This window comes from Rutilus rutilus (genome assembly GCF_951802725.1).
Source record: "Rutilus rutilus genome assembly, chromosome: 3".
Taxonomy (NCBI): Eukaryota; Metazoa; Chordata; class Actinopteri; order Cypriniformes; family Leuciscidae; genus Rutilus; species Rutilus rutilus.
This window is the reverse complement of record NC_140211.1, coordinates 6821671-6844693: the sequence shown is the minus strand read 5'-3', so window position 1 is coordinate 6844693 and position 23023 is coordinate 6821671. Positions and strand designations below refer to the sequence as shown.

Genomic DNA, 23023 nt, shown 5'->3' with positions numbered 1-23023 from the left:
TTTGCTTAGTGGTAAACTTTTTTCATTTGACTGATTCAACCGCCACCCGGTTTGCTTTGACACCTACAAGAGCTGGCTCTTAGATCCGGCTCATTCGCGAACAATCCATCACTAGAATATATACATTAAATAATATGCCGGAGAAATGTGACAATACAAACAACAAAAATGGAAGTGATTCAATTCCAATATTACAAAACGATAATAATACTGTACATTATCAGATCTAATCAATGTGCACAGAATATAGTGTGTGAAAGGTGAAGAACTGTTGGTAAGAAGAGTGTATAATACCCATTTTTGTACTTAAAAAAAAAAAAATCTACCAAACTTGAGTCTCTTTTGTCTAGTCAATACATGTGATCGTTCCAAAAAGGGGGTTGGGTTTTGGAGGGAAGTTCAGTGATTGGTTTGAAACTTATCACATTCTAAACCAATAGGCGACTGGCACTCTCGTTTAAATAGAGTATGTGAATTCGCTGATCTTATTCATACTGTTAACTTCTTCAGTGCAGTCTGTTGTAGTAACTGTTTTTAAAGAAAAAAATGAGTGGAAGAGGCAAAACCGGTGGAAAGGCTCGCGCTAAGGCCAAGAGTCGCTCTTCCAGGGCGGGACTGCAGTTCCCCGTCGGCCGTGTTCACAGGCTTCTCCGTAAAGGCAACTATGCCCAGCGCGTCGGTGCCGGAGCTCCGGTGTATTTGGCCGCTGTGCTGGAGTATCTGACCGCTGAGATTCTGGAGTTGGCTGGAAACGCCGCTCGGGACAACAAGAAGACCCGCATCATCCCTCGACACCTGCAGCTGGCGGTGCGCAATGACGAGGAGCTGAACAAGCTTCTGGGTGGCGTGACCATCGCTCAGGGTGGTGTGTTGCCCAACATTCAGGCCGTGCTGCTGCCCAAGAAGACTGAGAAGCCCGCGAAGGCCAAGTAGACTGACTGAAGCTTCTCTTCAAACCAAAGGCTCTTTTAAGAGCCACCCAATTTCTCCAAGAAAGAGTGTTTGCATTCGTCCGATTTTTATTTGATTTTCTATTAAAGTTAGTTTGATAAAACGGAAAAAAAAAAAAAAACGGCAGAAGAATGCCCGTAAATTGACTCTTGTACTATAGAATGCTAGAAACTATACAACAACCATACAATGCGTTGTATATTTATATGTATAGAGAGAGACATTTCTTAAGGAAACCAAAGCTCTATTGTCTGAGATTCCATTCATAAATCAGTTTATTTGCAATGACGGTATTTTTTTTTACATTTAAAATCTGTCTAGAAATGCATATCCCTAGAGAATTTTATTGTTATTGTTATCCTGTCTCACTACACTATTCGTAAGGATTTAATAAATGTATTATGAAAGTGCATATAGTTTTATTGGCATGGCTAAACATATTTAAACTGATAATATTGATTTACAAAGAAATTAAACAACGCGGTTACGTAAATGTATATATCTCAGTTTTTAATATTAGTGCTGTGCCACAAGTCCAACTCTACACCTTCAATAATATTTTAAAATCAATCACGGGTTTTGGTGTACAAATTTATACCTGATTTCGCCTATTCTATTTTCATGTATACAAAGAGAAACGAAGAATGTTTGGGCGGGAACCACAAAACTCTTGTCTGAAAACAGGAGGCGCACAGCCATTGGCCAACTGTCATTTACAGACGCCAGACAATAACCAATCAAATGCTTATGAAGCAAAGTCATCCAATGAGCGCATGGCAGCCCTGGGCTTAAATACGCGCTGTGTTTTAGTGAACTATTTATTTGTTCGTCTTCTACACAGTAGCTACTGATCTTCTGAGAAACAATGGCAAGAACAAAGCAGACCGCTCGTAAGTCCACTGGAGGAAAAGCCCCGAGGAAGCAGCTGGCCACTAAAGCTGCCCGTAAGAGCGCACCCGCTACCGGTGGCGTTAAGAAGCCTCATCGTTACAGGCCCGGTACCGTGGCTCTGAGAGAGATTCGCCGTTATCAGAAATCCACTGAACTTCTGATTCGCAAACTGCCCTTCCAGCGTCTGGTGAGAGAAATCGCTCAAGATTTCAAGACTGATCTGCGCTTCCAGAGCTCGGCTGTCATGGCCCTGCAGGAGGCGAGCGAGGCTTATTTGGTGGGTCTGTTTGAAGACACCAACTTGTGCGCCATCCACGCCAAGAGAGTCACCATCATGCCCAAAGACATCCAGCTGGCCCGCCGCATCCGCGGAGAGCGCGCTTAAATCCATAACAGTCATACAAACCCCAACGGCTCTTTTAAGAGCCACTTAAAAAATTTAAAGAGTTTTTCTAAATTGAACTTGTCTCTTTTTTTTTGCGTTTAGCATGTGAATGCTTTTGATACTGTTGCTGAAATAAAAGATTTTTCATAAATAAATGCAGCATGAGTAATCTATTACGTTTGAATCTCTTTTGCGATGACCGAACAATCTTATACATTAAGTTTATGATTGCAAGAAGTAGTTTAAGTTTTATTCAAAACCAGGGTGGTTATGCATCAAATGACCTGCGTCCTTTACGAAAGCCACTCTGGTGAGGTGAAATAATCCCTTTCCTTTCTAAAATGTAATTGAATCTACATACAATCATACGTTCCATTATCTTACACAAATTTGGTATAGGTATATAATTTGTAGCATCATGCTTGTTCTTGGCTGGCTTTGATACAGGGATAAGCCAGTTTCCACGAAAAAGGAAGTCTCCCTGTGCTCCACACTTTATTAAAAAGTGTTTGCATAACTCCCCCAACAGCTCTTTTTAATTCATGTAATGAAAATTACACATCAAAATGATCATTATAGGGTCTTTTCGCCATCATAATTGTTGGAGCCATTATGTTAAATTGTATTTTTTGTTTGTGATACTAGAGGACTTATTAGTCTTTGAGTATATTTAAGGTAATGATGAGTTACAGGTGGGTAGATTGAAGGTCAAACAAACTTTTTGACCATGCCGTGTTTGATCGTCATGTTTGTACAAGACTGCTCATGCCAAAACAGTTTGTTAGCAATAAGTTCAAAGTATAGTGTTGAGTATAATATTTGTTTGTTTTATTTGTTATTTGCGATGCAATGCCAAAATGGACAATAAATGGATTTGGCATATCCGAATATTGAGAAGGTATGGACAATGAATATTTTATTCCTCAAGACAAAGCACGCGTCAGAAACAGACTAAGCCATCTGCGTCCCTATAATAATATTTGGAAGTTTCTTTCTACTTTGTTCTCTATTTATTTTCATGTCTTCTGATATGTTATTATTAATACTTTAACAAACACCTCTGCTAAAATTTCAGCCTTTTCAACATTAGTCACAGCTATTCTTTCCCCATTACTCAGAACAGGTAGACCAGAATTTATTGTGAAACCACCCATTTTTCTGATCATACCCCATACTTCATCTATTCTATTTTCTTTCAGAATCACAATAACTTCTCCAGTAGTTATTTTTAGCAGCTCGAATTACCCGTCTCACATTGGCTGTGCTTTTTTACATAGAACGAAGTCATCAAATATATGTTGGATCCTTTCCTTGATCGTCTTCCGTCTGTTTCACAGTGTTGGGGAAAGTTCCTTTGCAAAGTAATGCATTACAATATTGCATTACTCCCTTAAAAAGTAACTAATTGCGTTAGTTACTTTTTTTATTTATATAAAAGTAATGTGTTAAATTTATTTTTCTTTACTTATTTCACCTGGGCTTGGCTTGTTTTTTTTATAACAAAAAAAGTTACATTTTTGGGTAAATGTAAAGACCCCTTCAAACCAAAAGTGAAATAATAAGCCTCAGGCTGAAGGAAATGCAAATTCACGAGTAGAGGGCGCATGCAGCTCAAATAAACCTTTCAGCTGCTGCTGTTCTGGATAACAGAAGAATAGGATGGAGAAAAAAGGTTAACACTTATTTTACCAATAAAAACTAAACAAATCTAAAGTCATTTTTGCTTGTGATTTAACTGAATCATCGAAGGTCAGAAGCAAGTACATTGGTCAATAAAGTGAGATCTAATGCATAACAATGTATGTTTTATTTAACATATTTAGTTATTGGAGATTTGCATAGTATTCTGATTCTGCATTTCACTTATTTTTTTCATTTTGAGGAATATTGAATCTTTTTTTTGTGCAAGTGAGATGAGTAAATGCACACTCACATTTAGTCTAGAACTACAATAACCATCATGTTTACACACACAACGCCTCTGCACTTGGTTTTGTCTCAACATGAGGACAGGAGAGCTGTCAGTCAGTAAATGGGAAAACAAACTAACTTGTGTTACTTATTTGAACAAGTAATTCAGATGATTTGTTGTACATTTTAAAAGTAATGCGTTACTTTACTAGTTACCTGAAAAAGTAATCTAATTACTTAACTCAAGTTACTTGTAATGAGTTACTACCCCCAACACTACTGTTTCACCTGTGTAACTGCCTCCGCCGATTATAGCCTATCCTCTCTTTCATCCTGACGTTCTGGATTTTTACAGCGCCCCTATGCATCACACATCCCCCAAATCTAGCACTGTGTTCACCTCCACAGTTACAGCATTTTAGCTGTGTCCCTTGCTCACGCTTACCATAGTCATCATGGATACCACTACATCTAGCACATTGCTGTTTTCCCTTACAGACTGTAGCAACATGCCCATATTTTTAACATTTAAAACACCTGATTGGAGGTGGTACATAGGCTCTTACCACATAATTGACATATCCAATGTACACTCTCTCTGGCATTCTTTCCTCAGCAAACTGAAGCATTACAGAAAGACTATCTACTTTACACATTTCAGTCTTTTCGCTTCAATCACCTTAGCCCCCGACATGTTGCTCTTTATATCGTGGATACTTCAATTGGAATTCCAAAGATTATTACCCTTAAAGGGATAGTTCACACAGAAATGAAAATTAGCCCATGGTTTGCTCACCCTCAAGCCATCATAGGTGTATATGACATTTTTCTTTCAGACGAATACAATCGGATTTACATTAAAACATGTCCTGGCTCTTCCAAGCTTTATACCAAGCTACCAGCTCTATTACTCGGCATTGTACAACTCACCAATTGTCCAAGCATTGATTTTATTCCCTGTGCCACTTTCTGCTGTTTTTAATTTTTACAGAAAATTAGAAGATTTCCATTTCTCAGAGTCTTGGCACTCTCTACTGTATATCACCTACTACTTTTTGTTTAATGCCTTGGTAAGGTTTAGTGGATTAATCAAATTACTATCCGCAAACTTCATCAGTACCTTAAAATCCTCTTTGCTAGTCCATGCTGGCATCCTGCCTTTTTCACAATCCTAAAGTGGGACTCATCGCTTCACCACACCTGCACCCTGGCTTTTTCACGAACAGTTCCCGATTCGTTTCTACAAGTTTTCTTTCTCTTACGATTGGCAATTTTCCTCCAATAATTCACTTATATAATTTTTTAATATTGAATATTTAGAATTCAATTTACAAACGTTCAGTCATCACGGCCCATAAACAAAGATTATACATCAAATAATTACACATAACATAAAATTAAGTATGAAATTAATAAAAATAAATAAAAACAATAATAATAATAATGAAATCCTTGAGGCCATTGTTCGGCTTGAGCCAAGGATTCCAAAGACACTTGAGTGTGGGACAAAGGGTTAATGAGATTTAAGCAAAATAGTGTGATTTTTTTTTTGCGCTATAGCGCCACCATCTGGCCAATCGGGTTCATACTCTCTGAACCTCTCCTCGATTTTTGTACTACCGTCTGCCAAAGTTTCAAGTCTTTAGCACTTATGGTTTGGGCTGCACGATGCGTTTTACGGCAGAATAATAATAATAATAATAATAATCAGTACAATTACAATAGTCTTACATAGACAATGTAAGACAATAGAAGTCTTACAAACTTCATTAATGATAAGGATAACAGGATTTTTTTTTTTTTATTGAAAAATTTGGAGTATATATCAGTTATTACCATAGCTTTCTTATTTTTTAATTTATTTTACCAATTTAAGAGACTCAGAATATATATCAGTTTCAATTTGGAATAATTAAAAAAATGGTCTTGATTTGGAAAATTTTGCTTTATGAAAATGGAACTTACCAAGTAAAATAAAGAGATTTACAATATTACATACATTTCTATCTTTAGGTAATAATCTGTTTCCCTTCAAGTGTGATTGTTACGTTCATAGGTGTCTTGTGGGAGTGCCTGTGTTTGTTTTCTCTCCTGCTCTCTCTCCTTTTCCCTGTCAATTTCTTAGGCCGTCTTCCTTGACTGCCGATTGGCTCACGAGGCTGTCAATCATCATTAAGAGATGTGACGTCGGCCTATCCGCTGCCAGTAACGTTCCCGCTGGCAGATAAAAGGAAGCTGGAAAGGAGTGAATGGACTGCCTTTTGTGTTCTGTTTTTGCTGTCATTGTACTTGGTTTTTGACTCGCTTTTTGACTTGCTTTATTTGTTATTTGCTTATGCCAACATCTGTTGTTTTGTTGTTACCTTTTGATTTACTATTTTGTTTGATTTTCTTTTATTTGGATGGCGTTGCTCTTTTGATATTTGCTGAGCTTACGCTCTCTGATGTTTACTCTTTACCAAGAGGAAGGAGGATAGGGAAGATGTCGTACGACTTCCATTGTGCAACATTTAGGTAACTCTGTGTATAGAAACCCCAGGTAAGAGGTGAACGCCACCCATTGTATGTTTTGTTTTGGTAGCTGAGAGTAGGGAAGTTTACGGCGTTTGACGCTGAAGATTTCATTACTTTCTTTTCTTTTCTTTAGTTAGGTTAAAGGTTTAAATGAGGTAGGATTGTTTGTTTTTGTTTCTTTCTTTTCTTTGGCGTCACTAGAGTCTCCTTTCTTTTGGGTTGATTTGTTTAGTTTTTCTTTTCTCTGGTTTATTTTCCTCTTTATTGTAAATTTGTACATACTGGTTGTGGCTTACATAATTTATACTTTTGTCAATCTACTTTATAGTTTAATGGTTTCTTTTCTTTGTTGTATAATAAATCACTTTCATTGGCAGTTTGCGTTTTTGCGTTTTTGCATTGTTTCTTGCCGCCTCCTATTATTCTTACTGATTTTGCCATATTTTTAGTGTTACCCCTCTTGCTCCTAGACAAATCTTAGAGGGGTCGTAACAGTGATTGTATGTGTTGTTTTAGATGCCATACATCATTTTCAACACTTTTCCAGAATTTAATACAAAATGAACAACCATAAAAGAGATGAGTTACTGATTCTTGTTCTGTCTTACAAAATAATTATCAACAGGTGTGAATTTTGAGATAAACAAGTGTGTGGGATATATATTATGCAATATTTTCAAATGTAATTCCCTAACTTTGTTCGTGATACAAAATCTAAAGGGAACAAGCCACACCCCATGCCAATCAATCTCAGTAAAATGAGAATTCCAGAAAAATTTAACATGAGGTGTTATTTTCTTTACATTTAGAAAGCATTTTCTGATATGCTTATTAGTACAATTGCTGCTCATAATATCCATACCATTTATATAAAGAGTCAAATTAAAGCCCCATTCAAGTCCCAAAAGTACAAAAGTTCAAATCCACCTTCATCCTTAGAACCAGAGAGCACCACTTTTTTTACATGATGGTGTCTGTTTTTCCACACAAAATAAATATGGTATTTATATCTTTACATGTTGAATCATGGACATTAAGAGAGAGGGCAGGATAGACAAATCTTGAAATCCCTTCTGCTTTAGTCAAAATAATCCTTCCTAAAATAGAAATGTCTCTTTGAAACCATAAATTCAGTATTGTTTTAGTTTTCTTCAATTTATGTGAAAAATTAAGTTGTTGACATTCCTTGTGATCTTTGCAGATATGAATACCTAAATATTTTACACAATTCATAACAGGTATATTAAACATTTTTTCCTCTTCAGTCTGATACAGACATAAGATTTCACATTTAGATTTGTTAAGCATTAAACCCGAAGCAGCTGAAAATTGGTCAATTAGAGTTATAGCATTACCAATCTGATGTTTGTCACTCAAAAAGAGAGCTGTATCATCCGCTAATTGAGTTACTCTAATTTCCTTACCAAAAATAGACAATCCTTTAATAATAGGACTATATGTCTAATATGTAATGCCAATAATTCAACCACCAGCAGGAACAAAAACGGTGAAATAGTGCAGCCTTGGCGAACTGATCTCAGTACAGGAAATCTTTTTGTAGTGTTTGGATATAATATCACAGAACTTTCAATATTTTTATAAAGCATTGCTAGAATTTTCCTCCATCTCCGGATCACTTCCAGTAGCCTACCAACGCCATCAATGCTCCAATCACAGTCCAGCGTTCTCAACCGCCCGACCCTCCACTCGGGAAAGTAGCGTGTCGGGTGACGTTTAGTAGAACCGCCCATTCATCGATTCATCTGGTTTCAACTAGGTCCGCTTGCTGACTATAAACATCTCTCCACAGTTCGTTCTTTTATCGGTTGTTGTTATTTGAAAAGCATCTGTCGAAATGTCTGGAAGAGGAAAAGGCGGTAAAGGACTCGGAAAAGGAGGCGCTAAGCGTCACCGAAAGGTTCTTCGCGATAATATCCAGGGAATCACTAAACCCGCTATTCGTCGTCTTGCTCGACGTGGCGGCGTCAAGCGTATTTCTGGCCTGATCTATGAAGAGACTCGCGGTGTGTTGAAGGTGTTTTTGGAGAACGTCATTCGTGATGCTGTGACTTACACTGAACACGCCAAGAGAAAGACCGTCACCGCCATGGATGTTGTGTACGCGCTGAAGCGACAGGGACGCACTCTGTACGGGTTCGGGGGTTAAGAGCTCCACGAAGAAGAAAAACCCAACGGCTCTTTTAAGAGCCACCCACTTTTTCTCACAAAGAACAAGTTTCTATGCGCTGAAAATTAAGTTGAGTGGCGTTTTATCGAAACTATTATGAGTTTTTATTGGTGATTCATTAATACGCGTTTTAACATTAATTAGTAGTTGCTAAACATTCTAAATTTAATTATTTAATGAATGAGGCACATATATGGCGCTTTCATGTGTAGGTCTACTACCCGAAGCGCTTTAATTCATATCATGGATGATCTCTTCTCAACCACCGTCATTGTGTAGCATCCCCCACAGTACACCGGCGTCAGTACGCTCGGCACACACACACCAGCTTTAGGTGGAGAGGAGAGTGATAGAGCCAATTCAATGGAAGGGGATTTCTGCACAATTTTAAAGTGCCTTCCTACAATATGAGTCATTACACGAAACCGGTACGATTTGGAGGTACACATTTTAAATTTTTTTTACTTCTATGTGTTACTTTTCTGAACACCCCACATCATTACATATTTCACTTCCAGAAAAACATGTTCTCACCTCAGGCATCAAATACCTATTATTATTATTATTATTATTATTATTGGTGATTATTTTAAGATATAGGCACTATTAGTCTTCAACCCCGTTATGGGAGCTCTCTGAATATGATTATAAAATATATTTGTAATGAAATCAACATGTCTCACACTAATTCAGTAATTGTAAATGTAAAATTTACATATAATATTACACTTATGCTATACTAAAGCCTGAAATGGGCACTTTTTTGTGCCATCATTTTTGTTGAAAGATGTGGCTTAACTTCAGAATTTGAACAAATCAGTATTCTTCTGATTTCTCTGAACATTTCAGGCTAAGTTCAACAACCATTAAATTACTTATTCATAAACTTTAAAAAATAATTAATAAAAATGTAGGTGTGACGGGGTTGAGACTAGGGTAAACGGGGTTGAAGAGACAAATACAGCTTAACATATACATAGTTGTTTTTTACTCAAATTCACTGTAAGATTTTCTATAAGCACTGTATTTCATTGTGTAACCAAGAAAAACAACAGATATAAATTGCAATTACAACTCAGTTTTATTAACCCGACTGCAGGAAAAACAACAATAACTTAGTATACATTAGAACATTATAAAATGACTAAATCGGTCATAAAAAACACAACATATTACTTTTATGCTTTTTTTATGTGTGCGCGAGCATGTGCTTTTTATTTTAATTTTATTTTTTTATGTGCGCTCGCTTCGTGGAAAAAAGTAACGGGGTTGAGCGTGACGGGGTTTTTTTTTTTTTTTTTTTTGCTTGAAAATGGCCACTGCTCTACGTGTAGTGAATAACAGGAGAGCACATGGCATGCATGGTATTAAGAAATCATGTATATTGTTGAAACAACAAAGATCATTTTCACAAGTAATAGTCTTTATTTGATGTAACAGGGTTGAGTCGTTGAGCTTGACAACCACAATTCTAAATAAGTTATAGTTATAAAAGAAGGTGGTAACTTGCCTGTGTCTACACACAATGTTGTTCAGAAGACTTCTATGATGTTACTTCCCGTTATTGATGTCACATAAGGATCTGTTCATTACTTTTATGGGGGAGAATGATTTGTGTAACGGGGTTGAGGGATTACTGAGGGACGGAACTAAATAATGTGATTTTAATGAATAATCATAAACTTACTTAAAAAAAAAAAAAAAACATTACCAGCAAAAAAGCACAGATAGATATTCATGGGAATGGCAAAATGTATGGACTTTTTTCTAATTTTATTATTCATATCTTAAGTACACTTTCATAGAAGGCCATGAGGAACATGACCAAATAGGTGGTGTCAACTGATCAAACAAGATCAGTTATAATATAAAGATAATATGTATGTCATTATTAAAAAATTTTATTAAAGGAGACATTTCAATTGATACAAAAAGCTTTTAAAATTAGATGTTTGGTGACCCAATAGGTAAAATACACTTAAAAAGGTCAGAGGGACTCAAATCATACCGGTTTCGTGGAATGACTAATTTATGGATAATTCCTGGTAATATTTCAGTCCCCTGGGCTTTTAAAAGTGGTGGTGGTTTAAAAGTCCAATTCAAAGGAAGTGGATTGTTAGGAGGCCATGATTGGCAAGGGCCAATCGATGGAATTTGGCCTTCAGGACTCCAGGGTTACACCCCTACTTTTTATGAGAAGTGCCATGGGTTTTTAATGACCACAGAGGACCTCGATTTAACATCTCATCCGATTCCTAAGCAAAATGTATGAAATAAACGTAGGTAATGTGATGATCTGTGTTTTTGTAGTATGAAATATGTTTTAATCTATTTTAATTATGTATTGATGTTTTTCAATTTGAAATTTAATTTGATTAAACAACTGAAATCATCAATATTGATCTTTAAATATGTTACTGCATTGCGTTCCGAAAAATGCGGGAAAATGAAACAAAGAAACATGATATAATGGGGGATGGTAGTAGGACATGAGGCGATGGGCGGGATCAACATTTACAGCCTGTGATTGGGTGTCCTGCAAGTGAGGGAACTTTTAATGTAGCCAATGAAAACATTCTATGGGTTGGTCCAGGAAAACTAGCAATCAGAAAAGGCCGTAGTCCCTTTTGGAAATTAGCATAGAGCAGTGCATAAAAGCCCGCCTGAAGTAACACAGCCTCATTGTATTTTGAAGTTTCTCCGAGTGAATCGTCATGCCTGAACCAGCGAAGTCTGCACCCAAGAAGGGCTCCAAGAAGGCCGTCACTAAAACTGCCGGCAAAGGCGGGAAGAAGCGCAGAAAGTCCAGGAAGGAGAGCTACGCGATCTACGTGTACAAAGTCCTGAAGCAGGTTCATCCCGACACCGGGATCTCCTCCAAGGCGATGGGAATCATGAACTCTTTCGTCAACGACATCTTCGAGCGCATCGCCGGTGAAGCGTCTCGTCTCGCTCACTACAACAAGCGCTCCACCATCACATCGAGAGAGATCCAGACCGCCGTGCGTCTGCTGCTGCCCGGAGAGCTGGCCAAACACGCCGTGTCTGAGGGCACAAAGGCTGTGACCAAATACACCAGCTCAAAGTAGAGCGAGCTCAACTCACAACACCAAAGGCTCTTTTAAGAGCCACACATACTGTCTTTAAAAAGAGCTTCAGTTTTTCTGCACCCTTTTTGTTTCAATAGTTGAAAAAATACTGTTCTTTAACGTTCTTGTTGATTTTGATAAAACACTAATACAATCAGTGAAGTTTTAGCTCTGTTTAGTTTTTCACTAATAGAGCTTTTTTTTTTTTTTTTTTACCTCAAAATGAAACTTTTTAGGTTAGAACACACACATATATATATATAAATATATATTTAACATTAGCAAATTCATAAATGTTAAGTAGTAGCCTCTCAATCTTAGGAGTTTGAGGGCCCTTTTTCAAACTGTTCATATTTCTGGATGATTCTAATCTGTTTGAACAGATTATTAACAGGAATGTGACAGATGTAGGCGGCTGCTCACAAATGTTTGTGGTGCAATGGGATCCAGCCAGACTGTCGAAAATAAAATTTAAATAAGGAAAAAAATCATCCATCTTCTTCCGCTTATCCGGGGCCAGGTCGCGGGGGAAGCAGTCTAAGCAGAGATGCCCAGACTTCCCTCTCCCTAGACACTTCCTCCAGCTCTTCCGGGGGGACACCGAGGCGTTCCCAGGCCAGCCGTGAGACATAGTCCCTCCAGCTTATCCTAGGTCTTCCCTGGGGTCTCCTCCCGGTGGGACGTGCCCGGAACACCTTCCCGGGAAGGCGTCCAGGAGGCATCCGGAACAGATGCCCGAGCCACCTCAGCTGGCCCCTCTCGATGTGGAGGAGCAGCGGCTCTACTCTGAGCTCCTCCCGAGTGACCGAGCTTCTCACCCTAAAATAATAATAATAATAGTTATATATATATATATATATATATATATATATATATATATATATATATATATATATATATAGTATAACATTGTAGAATGTTAAAAGAAGATATTTGCAGAATGAAAGGAGAGGTAGAGGAGATGAAGCAGAAGTAGAGGTGAAGAGCAAAATAAAAGCAATGAATATATATGCAGGAAACTTACATCCTCTTAAACTTTTGCTTGCTTTGGTCTAATAAGAAAAGGTCAAACAGACTTATCATCGCCAATATGTCATAGTCGGTGTAACGGCTAGGTCAGAGGTCAAATGTCAAAGATAGATGATGGAAATCACACCCACTCAATCTTACAGCCCAGAAGAGACACCAAAGATCTTACATTTGGAAATATTCAAACATAGAGCATAAAGTAATATATATATATATATATATATATATATATGAAATTAAAGAACTCAAAAACATGTAAAATAATGATAATATATAGAGAATAATTAATAAAATAAATATTACGAATAAAGACACTATCATAAACATTGACCATTTTGGACACATCAGTTTGGAAAATGTCACTGCTTGATTTGTTTATTCTTATTAAAGATATTCCATCTGAAATGAGCATCATAAGCAAAGGTGGCATTTTTATTATTTATTAGTACTATTCTTTTAGAATAAAAAGTTGACCAATTTTGTCATTTTTTAGCAATAATGCCAGTGGAGATCTGTTAGCTTGAAATATAAAACACCTGGAGTTTCACACATTCAGTACATATTCAACATATCAGTAGAAACATATATGTCATGAAATTGCATCACTCTGTCAGTGGAAAGAACATTTCTCATTCATATAGGCCAGTTATAAAACTTTATCTTACTCTGCCCTCTCTCATCACATTACTCACTTATATCACAATTACTCACTTATATTACACTACTAGAAATGTAATATAAGTGAGTAATTTAATATAAGTGAGCAGTGTAATATAAGTGAGTAATGTGATATAAGTGATATACATTACTCACTTATATTACATTACTCACTTATATTATACTCACTTATATTACATTACTCATATTACACTGCTCCCTTACATTACATTACTCACTTATATTACACTGCTCCCTTACATTACATTACTCACTTATATTACACTGCTCACTTACACTACACTGCTCACTTACATTACATTACTCACTTATATTACACTGCTCACTTACATTACTCACATTACATTACTCACTTACATTACATTTCTCACTTACATTACACACTGCTCACTTACATTACTCACTTATATTACACTGCTCACTTACATTACATTTCTCACTTACATTACACACTGCTCACTTAGGCTACATTACATTACTCACTATTACACTGCTTACCTATATTACACTGCTAACTTATACACTGCTCACTTACATTGCATTACTCACATATATTATCTGAGTCTGTTTGTGACTCATGTCTTCGCTCAGTAGATGATCTGTCATTCAGATTTCTTCTTTTCAAAATGTTTGAATAATATAAAATCACAAATTTGACTTGATAGTCTGTCTAAACGATCAATGAGACGGCATCTAATAGATCGTGTACAGCAGGTTTATCTAAAGGCTTTTTGTGTGTCAAAGTATTTGTGTGTCATAGGGTTTCACCCAAGATGTCTGTCATCATTTACTCGCCCTAATGTTGTTTCAAACCTCAGTGGCTTGCTTTCTTCTGTGAATTTCCATTTCCATTTCAATTTCCATCATTTCTATTCACATTGTTCCATATAGATGAATGGCGAATCAGGAGACAAACATACTTTATTACAATTAAATGTTTATGTCGTGATATGATGTTGGCCTACATCAACGACGTATTTAACGTGTTTAATGAGATAAAATATAGATACTCTGCTGACCGAAGATGATCGGGCCATACACGAGTCACAGACATACTCTTGAGACTCCGGATGATGTTTGTGTGCTTCAAGCTGCCCAAAACAACAGCTGTACGAGAGCCTCCTAACGCCCATCACTGATGCTGATTTCATTAAAGTCTCTTTCAGACTGTTTGCTGAGCACACTAATGAGGCGTTCAGGATTTTATCACCTTTTTCATTAAAACTATCGATCAGTTTTGCACGCGGCTTTCCCCAGCGGCTGATGCTCGCCTTGGATTTGGTCTGACGAAGGAAAAAGTAACGTTTCCCCTTCGCGTTCTTTAGTCTCTAATGAAAGCCCAGAACCTCTGCTTGGTGTTCACTTAGTTTTGTCTGAATCAAACTATTTAACAGCTCCAGTTTTGCTCCAAATGTTAGAGAAGAAAACACAAGCGTCAGCGAGCAGCAGACACAGAGCGGGGCAGGTTGAGTCTACGAGGTTCTCATGTGTTGTTTAAGACCGCAGCGCCGCTCGAGCGCTATTCACAACATTACTAAAACCAGAGTTTGTAAGACTACAGTTCAAATCAGATAGAGAGAGATATGGCAGAAACCGCCCCAGCCCCCGCTGCTGCCGCCCCGGCTAAATCGCCCAAGAAGAAGTCTGCTGTGAAAGCCAAGAAAGCAGGTCCAGGCGTCGGCGAGCTCATCGTCAAGGCTGTGTCCGCATCCAAGGAGAGGAGCGGTGTGTCCCTCGCCGCCCTGAAGAAAGCGCTCGCTGCCGGTGGATACGATGTGGAGAAGAACAACTCCCGCGTTAAGATCGCCATCAAGAGCCTGGTGACTAAAGGCACCCTCGTTCAGGTCAAAGGAACCGGCGCATCGGGCTCCTTCAAACTCAACAAGCAGCAAGCAGAGACCAAGAAGAAACCCGCCAAGAAAGCGGCTCCTAAAACCAAGAAGCCCGCAGCCAAGAAACCCGCTGCCGCTAAGAAGCCCAAAGCTGCAGCAGCAAAGAAGCCCGCCGCTAAGAAATCGCCGAAGAAGGTGAAGAAACCCGCCGCTAAAAAGGCAACGAAGAGCCCCAAGAAGGCCAAGAAACCGACGACTCCTAAGAAAGCAGCCAAGAGCCCCAAAAAGGCAAAGGCGGCCAAACCCAAAACGGCGAAACCTAAAGCAGCAAAACCTAAAGCGGCCAAACCTAAAAAGGCAGCTCCCAAGAAGAAATAAATCTAACGTTACTGTTTGTTTCTCAACGGCTCTTTTAAGAGCCAACCACTGACTCCGAGTAAAGAGCAAAACTCATGTATTTGAATGATTAGTTAATTCTGGAATCAAATATCCAAGATGTGACTTCACCCACTTACTCTCATGCAATTAAACAAGTCACCAAGTTTAGGTAAAACTCAAGTAAACCATTTTTATTCATAAGAAATTGATTAAAAAGGCCAAAACGCTTATGATGGTTCAAACAGTGATCACGGTCCCAATAGGATGTTGATTAACAGTACAGAATATATACACTAAATAATATGCTGAAGAAATGTGCCAGTACAAACAACAAAAATGGCAGTGATTCAATTCCAATATTAAAATAGAATAATAATACTGTACAGTATCAGATCTAGTCAATGTGCAGAAAATATAGTGTGTGAAAGGAAAAACACTGTTGGTAGGAAGAGTGTATAATAGCCATTTTTGTACTTTTTTGAATTTTCTATCAAACATGAGTCTCTTTTGTGTAGTCAATACATGTGATTGTTCCAAAAAGGGGGTTGGGTTTTGGAGGGAAGATCAGTGATTGGTTTGAAACTTATCACAGTTTAAACCAATAGGCGACTGGCACTCTCGTTTAAATACAGTATGTGAATGGACTGATGTTATTTATTCTTTTAACAGTCTGCTGTAGTAACTATTTTTGAAAATGAGTGGACGAGGCAAAACCGGTGGAAAGGCTCGCGCTAAGGCCAAGAGTCGCTCTTCCAGGGCGGGACTGCAGTTCCCCGTCGGCCGTGTTCACAGGCTTCTTCGTAAAGGCAACTATGCCCAGCGCGTCGGTGCCGGAGCTCCGGTGTATTTAGCCGCTGTGCTCGAGTATCTGACCGCTGAAATCCTGGAGTTGGCTGGAAACGCCGCTCGGGACAACAAGAAGACACGCATCATCCCTCGACACCTGCAGCTGGCGGTGCGCAATGACGAGGAGCTGAACAAGCTTCTGGGTGGCGTGACCATCGCTCAGGGTGGTGTGTTGCCCAACATTCAGGCCGTGTTGTTGCCTAAGAAGACCGAGAAGCCCGCGAAGGCCAAGTAGACTGACGGAAGCTTCTCTTTAAATCAAAGGCTCTTTTAAGAGCCACACAATTTCTCCAAGAAAGAGTGTTTTCATTCGTCCGCTTTTTATTTGATTTTCTATTAAAGTTAGTTTGATAAAACGGTAAAAAAAAAAAAAAACCTGCAGAAGAATGCCCATAAATTGACTCTTTTACTATACAATGCGTTGTATGTGTATAGAGATGGAGATACATTTCTTAAAGAAATCAAAGCTAGTGTCTGAGTTTCCAATCATAAATAAGTTTTTCAATGATGGTATTTTTTTAATTCTTTAAAATCTGACTAGAAATGCATGTCCCTAGATAATTTTAATGTTATTGTTATCCGGTCTCATTCGTAAGGATTTAATGAATGTATTATGAAAATGCATATAGTTTTATTGGCATGGCTAAATATATTTAAATGATATATTGATATCATTATAAAGAAATGAAACACAACGTGGTTAAGTAAATTTATTTATCTCAGTTTTTACTATTAGTGCCACAAGTCCAACTCTACACTTTCAATAATATTTTAAAAATCTGCTGTGCAAAAGCTAATACCTGATTTCGCCTATTCTATTTTCATGTATACAAAGAGAAACAAAGGATGTTTGGGCGGGAACCACAAACTCTTGTCTCGTCTTTGAAAACAGGAGGCGCACAGCCATTGGCCAACTGTCATTTACAGACGCCAGACAATAACCAATCAAATGCCTCTGAAGCAAAGCCATCCAATGAGCGCATGGCAGCCCTGGGCTTAAATAGGCGCTGTGTTCTCGTGAACTATTCATTCGTTAGTTTTCTTCACTGAGAAACAATGGCAAGAACTAAGCAGACCGCTCGTAAATCCACCGGAGGAAAAGCCCCGAGGAAGCAGCTGGCCACTAAAGCTGCCCGTAAGAGCGCACCCGCTACCGGTGGCGTTAAGAAGCCTCATCGTTACAGGCCCGGTACCGTGGCGCTGAGAGAGATTCGCCGTTACCAGAAATCCACTGAACTGCTGATTCGCAAACTGCCCTTCCAGCGTCTGGTGAGAGAAATCGCTCAAGATTTCAAGACGGATCTGCGCTTCCAGAGCTCGGCTGTCATGGCCCTACAGGAGGCGAGCGAGGCTTATTTGGTGGGTCTGTTTGAAGACACCAACTTGTGCGCCATCCACGCCAAGAGAGTCACCATCATGCCCAAAGACATCCAGCTGGCCCGCCGCATCCGCGGAGAGCGTGCTTAAATCCATAACAGAAACAGTCATACAAACCCAAAGGCTCTTTTAAGAGCCACCTCAATGTATCAAAAAAGAACAAAAAAAAAAAAAGTATATATTTGATACAGCTCTGCTGAAAGAATGATTTATTTTTATGCGTAACTAATGGCAACTGCACAGTGCACACTGTTCTTAAGTTCAAGTTCACATTAAGTAGTTTTATTAAAAATAAGTTATATTTCCATAAATAGTATGCAGAACATAGTGCTTGCTTGTTTCTTGTGATTTGTTGTTTCCTTTGAAGGACAACTGGACTTAATTGGTGTAGGAGAGGCTTCTCACTGGGTGCAGTGTGGGATCCAGCTCCTCCTCTCTGAATGTAATTTGGGTAATGGTTGAAGATAGACGGCCAAACCCATAGACAGTATATAAACGGTCAAACCAATCCTAACACCCACCCACAATTCCTCCACCCATTATTTCCACAGAGGTGGAGCTGAACTACATCCAACTCAACCCATGACGTCAAGAGAGGTGGAGCTGCATGTCATTTGCTGAGCACCAGTTGGAGAGTAGCGTGTCATAGAACCACCCATGAATTTGGTTTCAACTAGGTCCGCTAGCCGACTATAAGCCTCTGTTCTCCAGCGGCAGGTTTGTGTTCTGTTTGTGAATTGAATTCGCAATCATGTCTGGAAGAGGAAAAGGCGGTAAAGGACTCGGGAAAGGAGGCGCAAAGCGTCACCGAAAGGTTCTTCGCGATAATATCCAGGGAATCACTAAACCCGCTATTCGTCGTCTTGCTCGACGTGGCGGCGTCAAGCGTATTTCTGGCCTGATCTATGAAGAGACTCGCGGTGTGTTGAAGGTGTTTCTGGAGAACGTCATTCGTGATGCTGTGACTTACACTGAACACGCCAAGAGAAAGACCGTCACTGCCATGGATGTTGTGTACGCGCTGAAGCGACAGGGACGCACTCTGTACGGATTCGGGGGTTAAGAGATCCACGAAGAAGAAAAACCCAACGGCTCTTTTAAGAGCCACCCACATTTACACGCAAAGAACAAGTTTCCAAGTAGTTAAAAACTATATTAAGTGTCGTTGTGTTGACATTCAATAACAGAATCGTTATTATAACATTCCCCACTGGTCATTATTTGGTATTTAAATATGTTAATCTCTTGTCTTTTTGTAATATGAATTGTCTCTTATTTTTTTCAAATTGATTAAACTGAAATGATCAATAATGTACTTTAAATATTTGATACTGCAGTGCATACTGTGCATTACGAAAAATGCGGGAAAATGAAACAAAGAAATATGATATAATGGGGGATGGTAGTAGGACATGAGGCGATGGGCGGGATCAACATTTAAAGCCTGTGATTGGATGTCCCACAAGTCAAGGAACTTTTAATGTAGCCAATGAAATCATTCTATGGGTTGGTCCAAGAACTAGCAATCAGAGTAGGACGTACTTCCCTTTTGAAATTAGCATAGAGCAGTGCATAAAGCCCGCCTGCAGCGATTCAGCTTTATTGGTCTTTGAGTTTCTTTGACTACAGCATCATGCCTGAACCAGCGAAGGCTGCACCCAAGAAGGGTTCGAAGAAGGCCGTCACTAAAACCGCCGGCAAGGGCGGAAAGAAGCGCAGAAAGTCCAGGAAGGAGAGCTACGCGATCTACGTGTACAAAGTCCTGAAGCAGGTTCATCCCGACACCGGGATCTCCTCCAAGGCGATGGGAATCATGAACTCTTTCGTCAACGACATCTTCGAGCGCATCGCCGGTGAAGCGTCTCGTCTCGCTCACTACAACAAGCGCTCCACCATCACATCGAGAGAGATCCAGACCGCCGTGCGTCTGCTGCTGCCCGGAGAGCTGGCCAAACACGCCGTGTCTGAGGGCACAAAGGCTGTGACCAAATACACCAGCTCAAAGTAGAGCGAGCTCAGCTCAACTCGCAACACAAAAGGCTCTTTTAAGAGCCACCCATTTTGTCTTTAGAAAGAGCTTCAGTTCTTCTGCACTTTTTTTTTTTTTTTAAATATAATTTTAAGAACAAAACAGTGTTCTTGTCTGATGCTATTGCTTGCTTTGTTGAAAATGTAATACAATCCAGCTAAATTTTAGCTCCATTTAGTTTTTATTAATAGAAGAGCTTTATAACAGTCTCAAAATGGAACATCCTGAAGTTAGTTTCGAACATCGATTAAGTTGTTTCTTATGAACATAAGATTTCTACACAAATAAAATGGCACAGGAATATTCATAAATCTGCTTTATTTATTTTTATTTTTTAAGCAGATTCACAAATATTCACCTCAATTTTAGGAGTTTGAAAACCCCTTTTCAACATGTTCATAGATTATCATAATCTGCTTTAACTGAGATTAATAATAGAAAAGTCCTAACAGATGTAGGCAGCTGCTCACAAATCTTCGAACAATGTCACCGCTTGATCTGTTTTGTCTTATTAAAGATATTCCATCTGAAATGACCATAATAAATAAAGGGTCCTGATTTTTTCTTCATTTATTAGTACTATTCTTTTCAACAAAAAAAAGTTGAGACCAATTTTGTTGTTTTATAGCAAAATTGTCAGTGGAGATCTGTTAGCTTGAACTATATTAACCTGGAGATTCACACATTCAGCATGGGGAGGCTGCAGACCTGGAGCCGGTAGATATACGGCATAGGCAGTTTTACGGCCCTGTTCTCCCTGATGTGTTTATACTGCGAAATAACATCATTAAATCGACGCTCGAAACTTACACATTAATAACTGTCCCGTCCATAGACTGACCAATTTTTGTTTTTTTTTGTTCATTTTTAATATAAACGTTACAGTGTAGATCTGCACTAAGGATTGAAATATCTGTAGATATTCAGTTGGGCTTTACTCTCTTCACTCAGCCTACAGAATTTTATCTTGTCACTGTGTGTGTGTGTGTGTCCCAGAATTGATGTCAGGTGAGTGTGGATTGCAACAATTTGCTTTTGATCTTCAAAGTACAACGGCACAGGCACTTGTTTGTGGAACACTTTTGGAAAATAAGTCAAGCCATTTTGATTTCTTTTAGCCACTGATGATGGACTGTGCAGAGAAAATTGAAAATGACATAAACATGTCCATGTATATCTCTGTAAGTCGTTTATTTACTAGACAAGCTGTTGGTTTGGAATGCAGTTCAAAAAAGAGATGGGTGTTTATAGTTTATACAAGTTTAGAGAGAGAGATTTTCATTTCCTTAAGTAGCTAAAGCAAACACACACCTTCATGAGATGCAAGTTAAAGAGAACTTGGTAAAGACAGAGTATGATAAAACACACATAAGTGCACATATCCTACATTTTAGTCCAGATCAGTAAGCTATTTTAAGAAAAAAATTATATTAAGATATAAATTAGACAATTAGATCATTTCATTTATAAGAAACAACTCAAACCAGAATCTACATTCAAATCATATGGGAAAAGTTTTTAATGTGGGTTTTTATCATGTATGACGTTGGAAATAATCAAAATATTTGAGCGAGTGTGCAGTTCAACTCTTTACTTAGAGAGAGAGATTATATATATACACATATATGCCTATTATAAATGTGTCTTTTGTGTGTTCACACCATAGACTGTAAAAAAAAAAAGTTCACATATTTCCAAAATCTACTGTAATGTTGCCCCACGTGGAGTGTGTTTCAATGCAACGAGTAAACAGAGTCTTACCAGAAGAGGCCGTCTCACGCAAGCTAAAGACAGGCAACAAAAGAAAATTAAAAAGAAAATTAATTTTGAAAGTGAGTAGAGAAGACTAGGAGCAGCTAAACCTACACGTGGTTAGCTAAGTTTGAGCCAGACAGAACATCAACCTGACCCTCTCGAAATAAATTATAGACCCATCCATTGATATATAGAAACGAATTGATATCTACCTACCCTAGCTCTATCTAGCTAAGCGTTTATAAATAATAAATGTTGCATCATGCTTAACAACAATAACTTTAGCAGATTATTGAACATACCTCAATTCGTGTCGCTGTACAGCCTCCCCCTACTGGAGGCATCAGGAACAACAGGGCCGTAAAACTGCTCGGGGCGAATATCTACCGGCTCCAGGTCTGCAGCCTCCCCATACTCCATTCAATACACATACATTCGATATAGTGATGTCTCTGTCTCAGCTTTTGCTGACAATCAAGTTCAAATTAATCAGGTTTGTGAGTAGAAACATCTGATATCTCATCACTCTCTCTCAGTGGAAATAACATTTTCTCCTTCATAGGCCTCATTCATCAGCGAACACAAAAGCCCTTTTAAGAGTCACCTATTCTTTTAAAGAGCTTAAAACTCTGTTTTTGGGGCATCAAGGTAAATAACTTTTGTGTGATTTAGTGAAGCTATTGATAAGAAGCTATTTAGAGAAAACAAATCGGATGGTTCAATAAAGAACTATATTTTTGAGACGATTATTTTATAGTACATTTTTACTTGCTTCAGTTTTTTATTTTTATAAAAAATTTTTTTAAGTTGAGCCGACTCAACATAACGCCATGCAATTACAAACTACATGATACAGATGAAGTGATGCCTGTTGAAATAAATGAAAGAAAAATGTTCAGTCCTAAAACAGATTTATGTAATTTCTCTTTTTTGTAGTTGCATTATTTAGAGACTGTGGTGGCAAACACAATTCTATCATTGAATAAGAGACTTTGATGAGGTTTATTTCCTTGCAAGAAAAGGCCAGCAGTCGTACAGTCACACAGAACGGCTGCAGAGTGTGACAGTGGAGGGAGGGCATCCTTCCTCTTTTATAGTCTTGACTCCCAGAATGTTATCATGGCCACAGTGCATTGGCTACCAATAAAATTTAGAGTCGACTTTAGGATC

At 38.5% G+C, this 23023-nt stretch overlaps 9 protein-coding genes across 9 annotated transcripts in view; all 9 read left to right on the top strand.

The window, feature by feature from the left end:
* LOC311288471 (uncharacterized protein) overlaps positions 1 to 23023 on the top strand; it is a 55861-nt gene that overhangs the window by 1690 nt on the left and 31148 nt on the right. Inside the window, exon 2 of the mRNA XM_084405892.1 lies at positions 15198 to 15842. Within this exon, the coding sequence (XP_084262018.1) occupies positions 15198 to 15842 (645 nt within the window). The remainder of the gene's footprint in view (positions 1 to 15197; positions 15843 to 23023) is intronic.
* LOC311287759 (histone H2A-like) lies at positions 543 to 1071 on the top strand. The gene has a single exon (XM_084404789.1). The coding sequence runs from the start codon at positions 547 to 549 to the stop codon at positions 931 to 933; it is 387 nt and encodes a 128-aa protein (XP_084260915.1). The 5' UTR covers positions 543 to 546; the 3' UTR covers positions 934 to 1071.
* Positions 1294 to 2246, top strand: LOC311287756 (histone H3.2). The gene has a single exon (XM_084404786.1). The coding sequence runs from the start codon at positions 1817 to 1819 to the stop codon at positions 2225 to 2227; it is 411 nt and encodes a 136-aa protein (XP_084260912.1). The 5' UTR covers positions 1294 to 1816; the 3' UTR covers positions 2228 to 2246.
* Positions 8508 to 8838, top strand: LOC311287769 (histone H4; the record flags this gene model as incomplete). Its single annotated transcript, XM_084404797.1, has 1 exon — positions 8508 to 8838. The coding sequence occupies one exon, from the start codon at positions 8508 to 8510 to the stop codon at positions 8817 to 8819; it is 312 nt and encodes a 103-aa protein (XP_084260923.1). The 3' UTR covers positions 8820 to 8838.
* LOC311287763 (histone H2B-like) lies at positions 11494 to 11947 on the top strand. Its single transcript, XM_084404793.1, has one exon. The coding sequence runs from the start codon at positions 11555 to 11557 to the stop codon at positions 11927 to 11929; it is 375 nt and encodes a 124-aa protein (XP_084260919.1). The 5' UTR covers positions 11494 to 11554; the 3' UTR covers positions 11930 to 11947.
* Positions 16535 to 16964, top strand: LOC311287760 (histone H2A-like). Its single transcript, XM_084404790.1, has one exon. It carries the CDS (start codon positions 16541 to 16543, stop codon positions 16925 to 16927), a length of 387 nt encoding a protein of 128 aa, XP_084260916.1. The 5' UTR covers positions 16535 to 16540; the 3' UTR covers positions 16928 to 16964.
* LOC311287755 (histone H3.2) lies at positions 17749 to 18482 on the top strand (the record flags this gene model as incomplete). The annotated part of the gene is made up of 1 exon (XM_084404785.1): positions 17749 to 18482. One exon carries the CDS (start codon positions 17749 to 17751, stop codon positions 18157 to 18159), a length of 411 nt encoding a protein of 136 aa, XP_084260911.1. The 3' UTR covers positions 18160 to 18482.
* Positions 18821 to 19132, top strand: LOC311287768 (histone H4; the record flags this gene model as incomplete). Its single annotated transcript, XM_084404796.1, has 1 exon — positions 18821 to 19132. The coding sequence occupies one exon, from the start codon at positions 18821 to 18823 to the stop codon at positions 19130 to 19132; it is 312 nt and encodes a 103-aa protein (XP_084260922.1).
* LOC311287762 (histone H2B 1/2) lies at positions 19687 to 20631 on the top strand. Its single transcript, XM_084404792.1, has one exon. It carries the CDS (start codon positions 19703 to 19705, stop codon positions 20075 to 20077), a length of 375 nt encoding a protein of 124 aa, XP_084260918.1. The 5' UTR covers positions 19687 to 19702; the 3' UTR covers positions 20078 to 20631.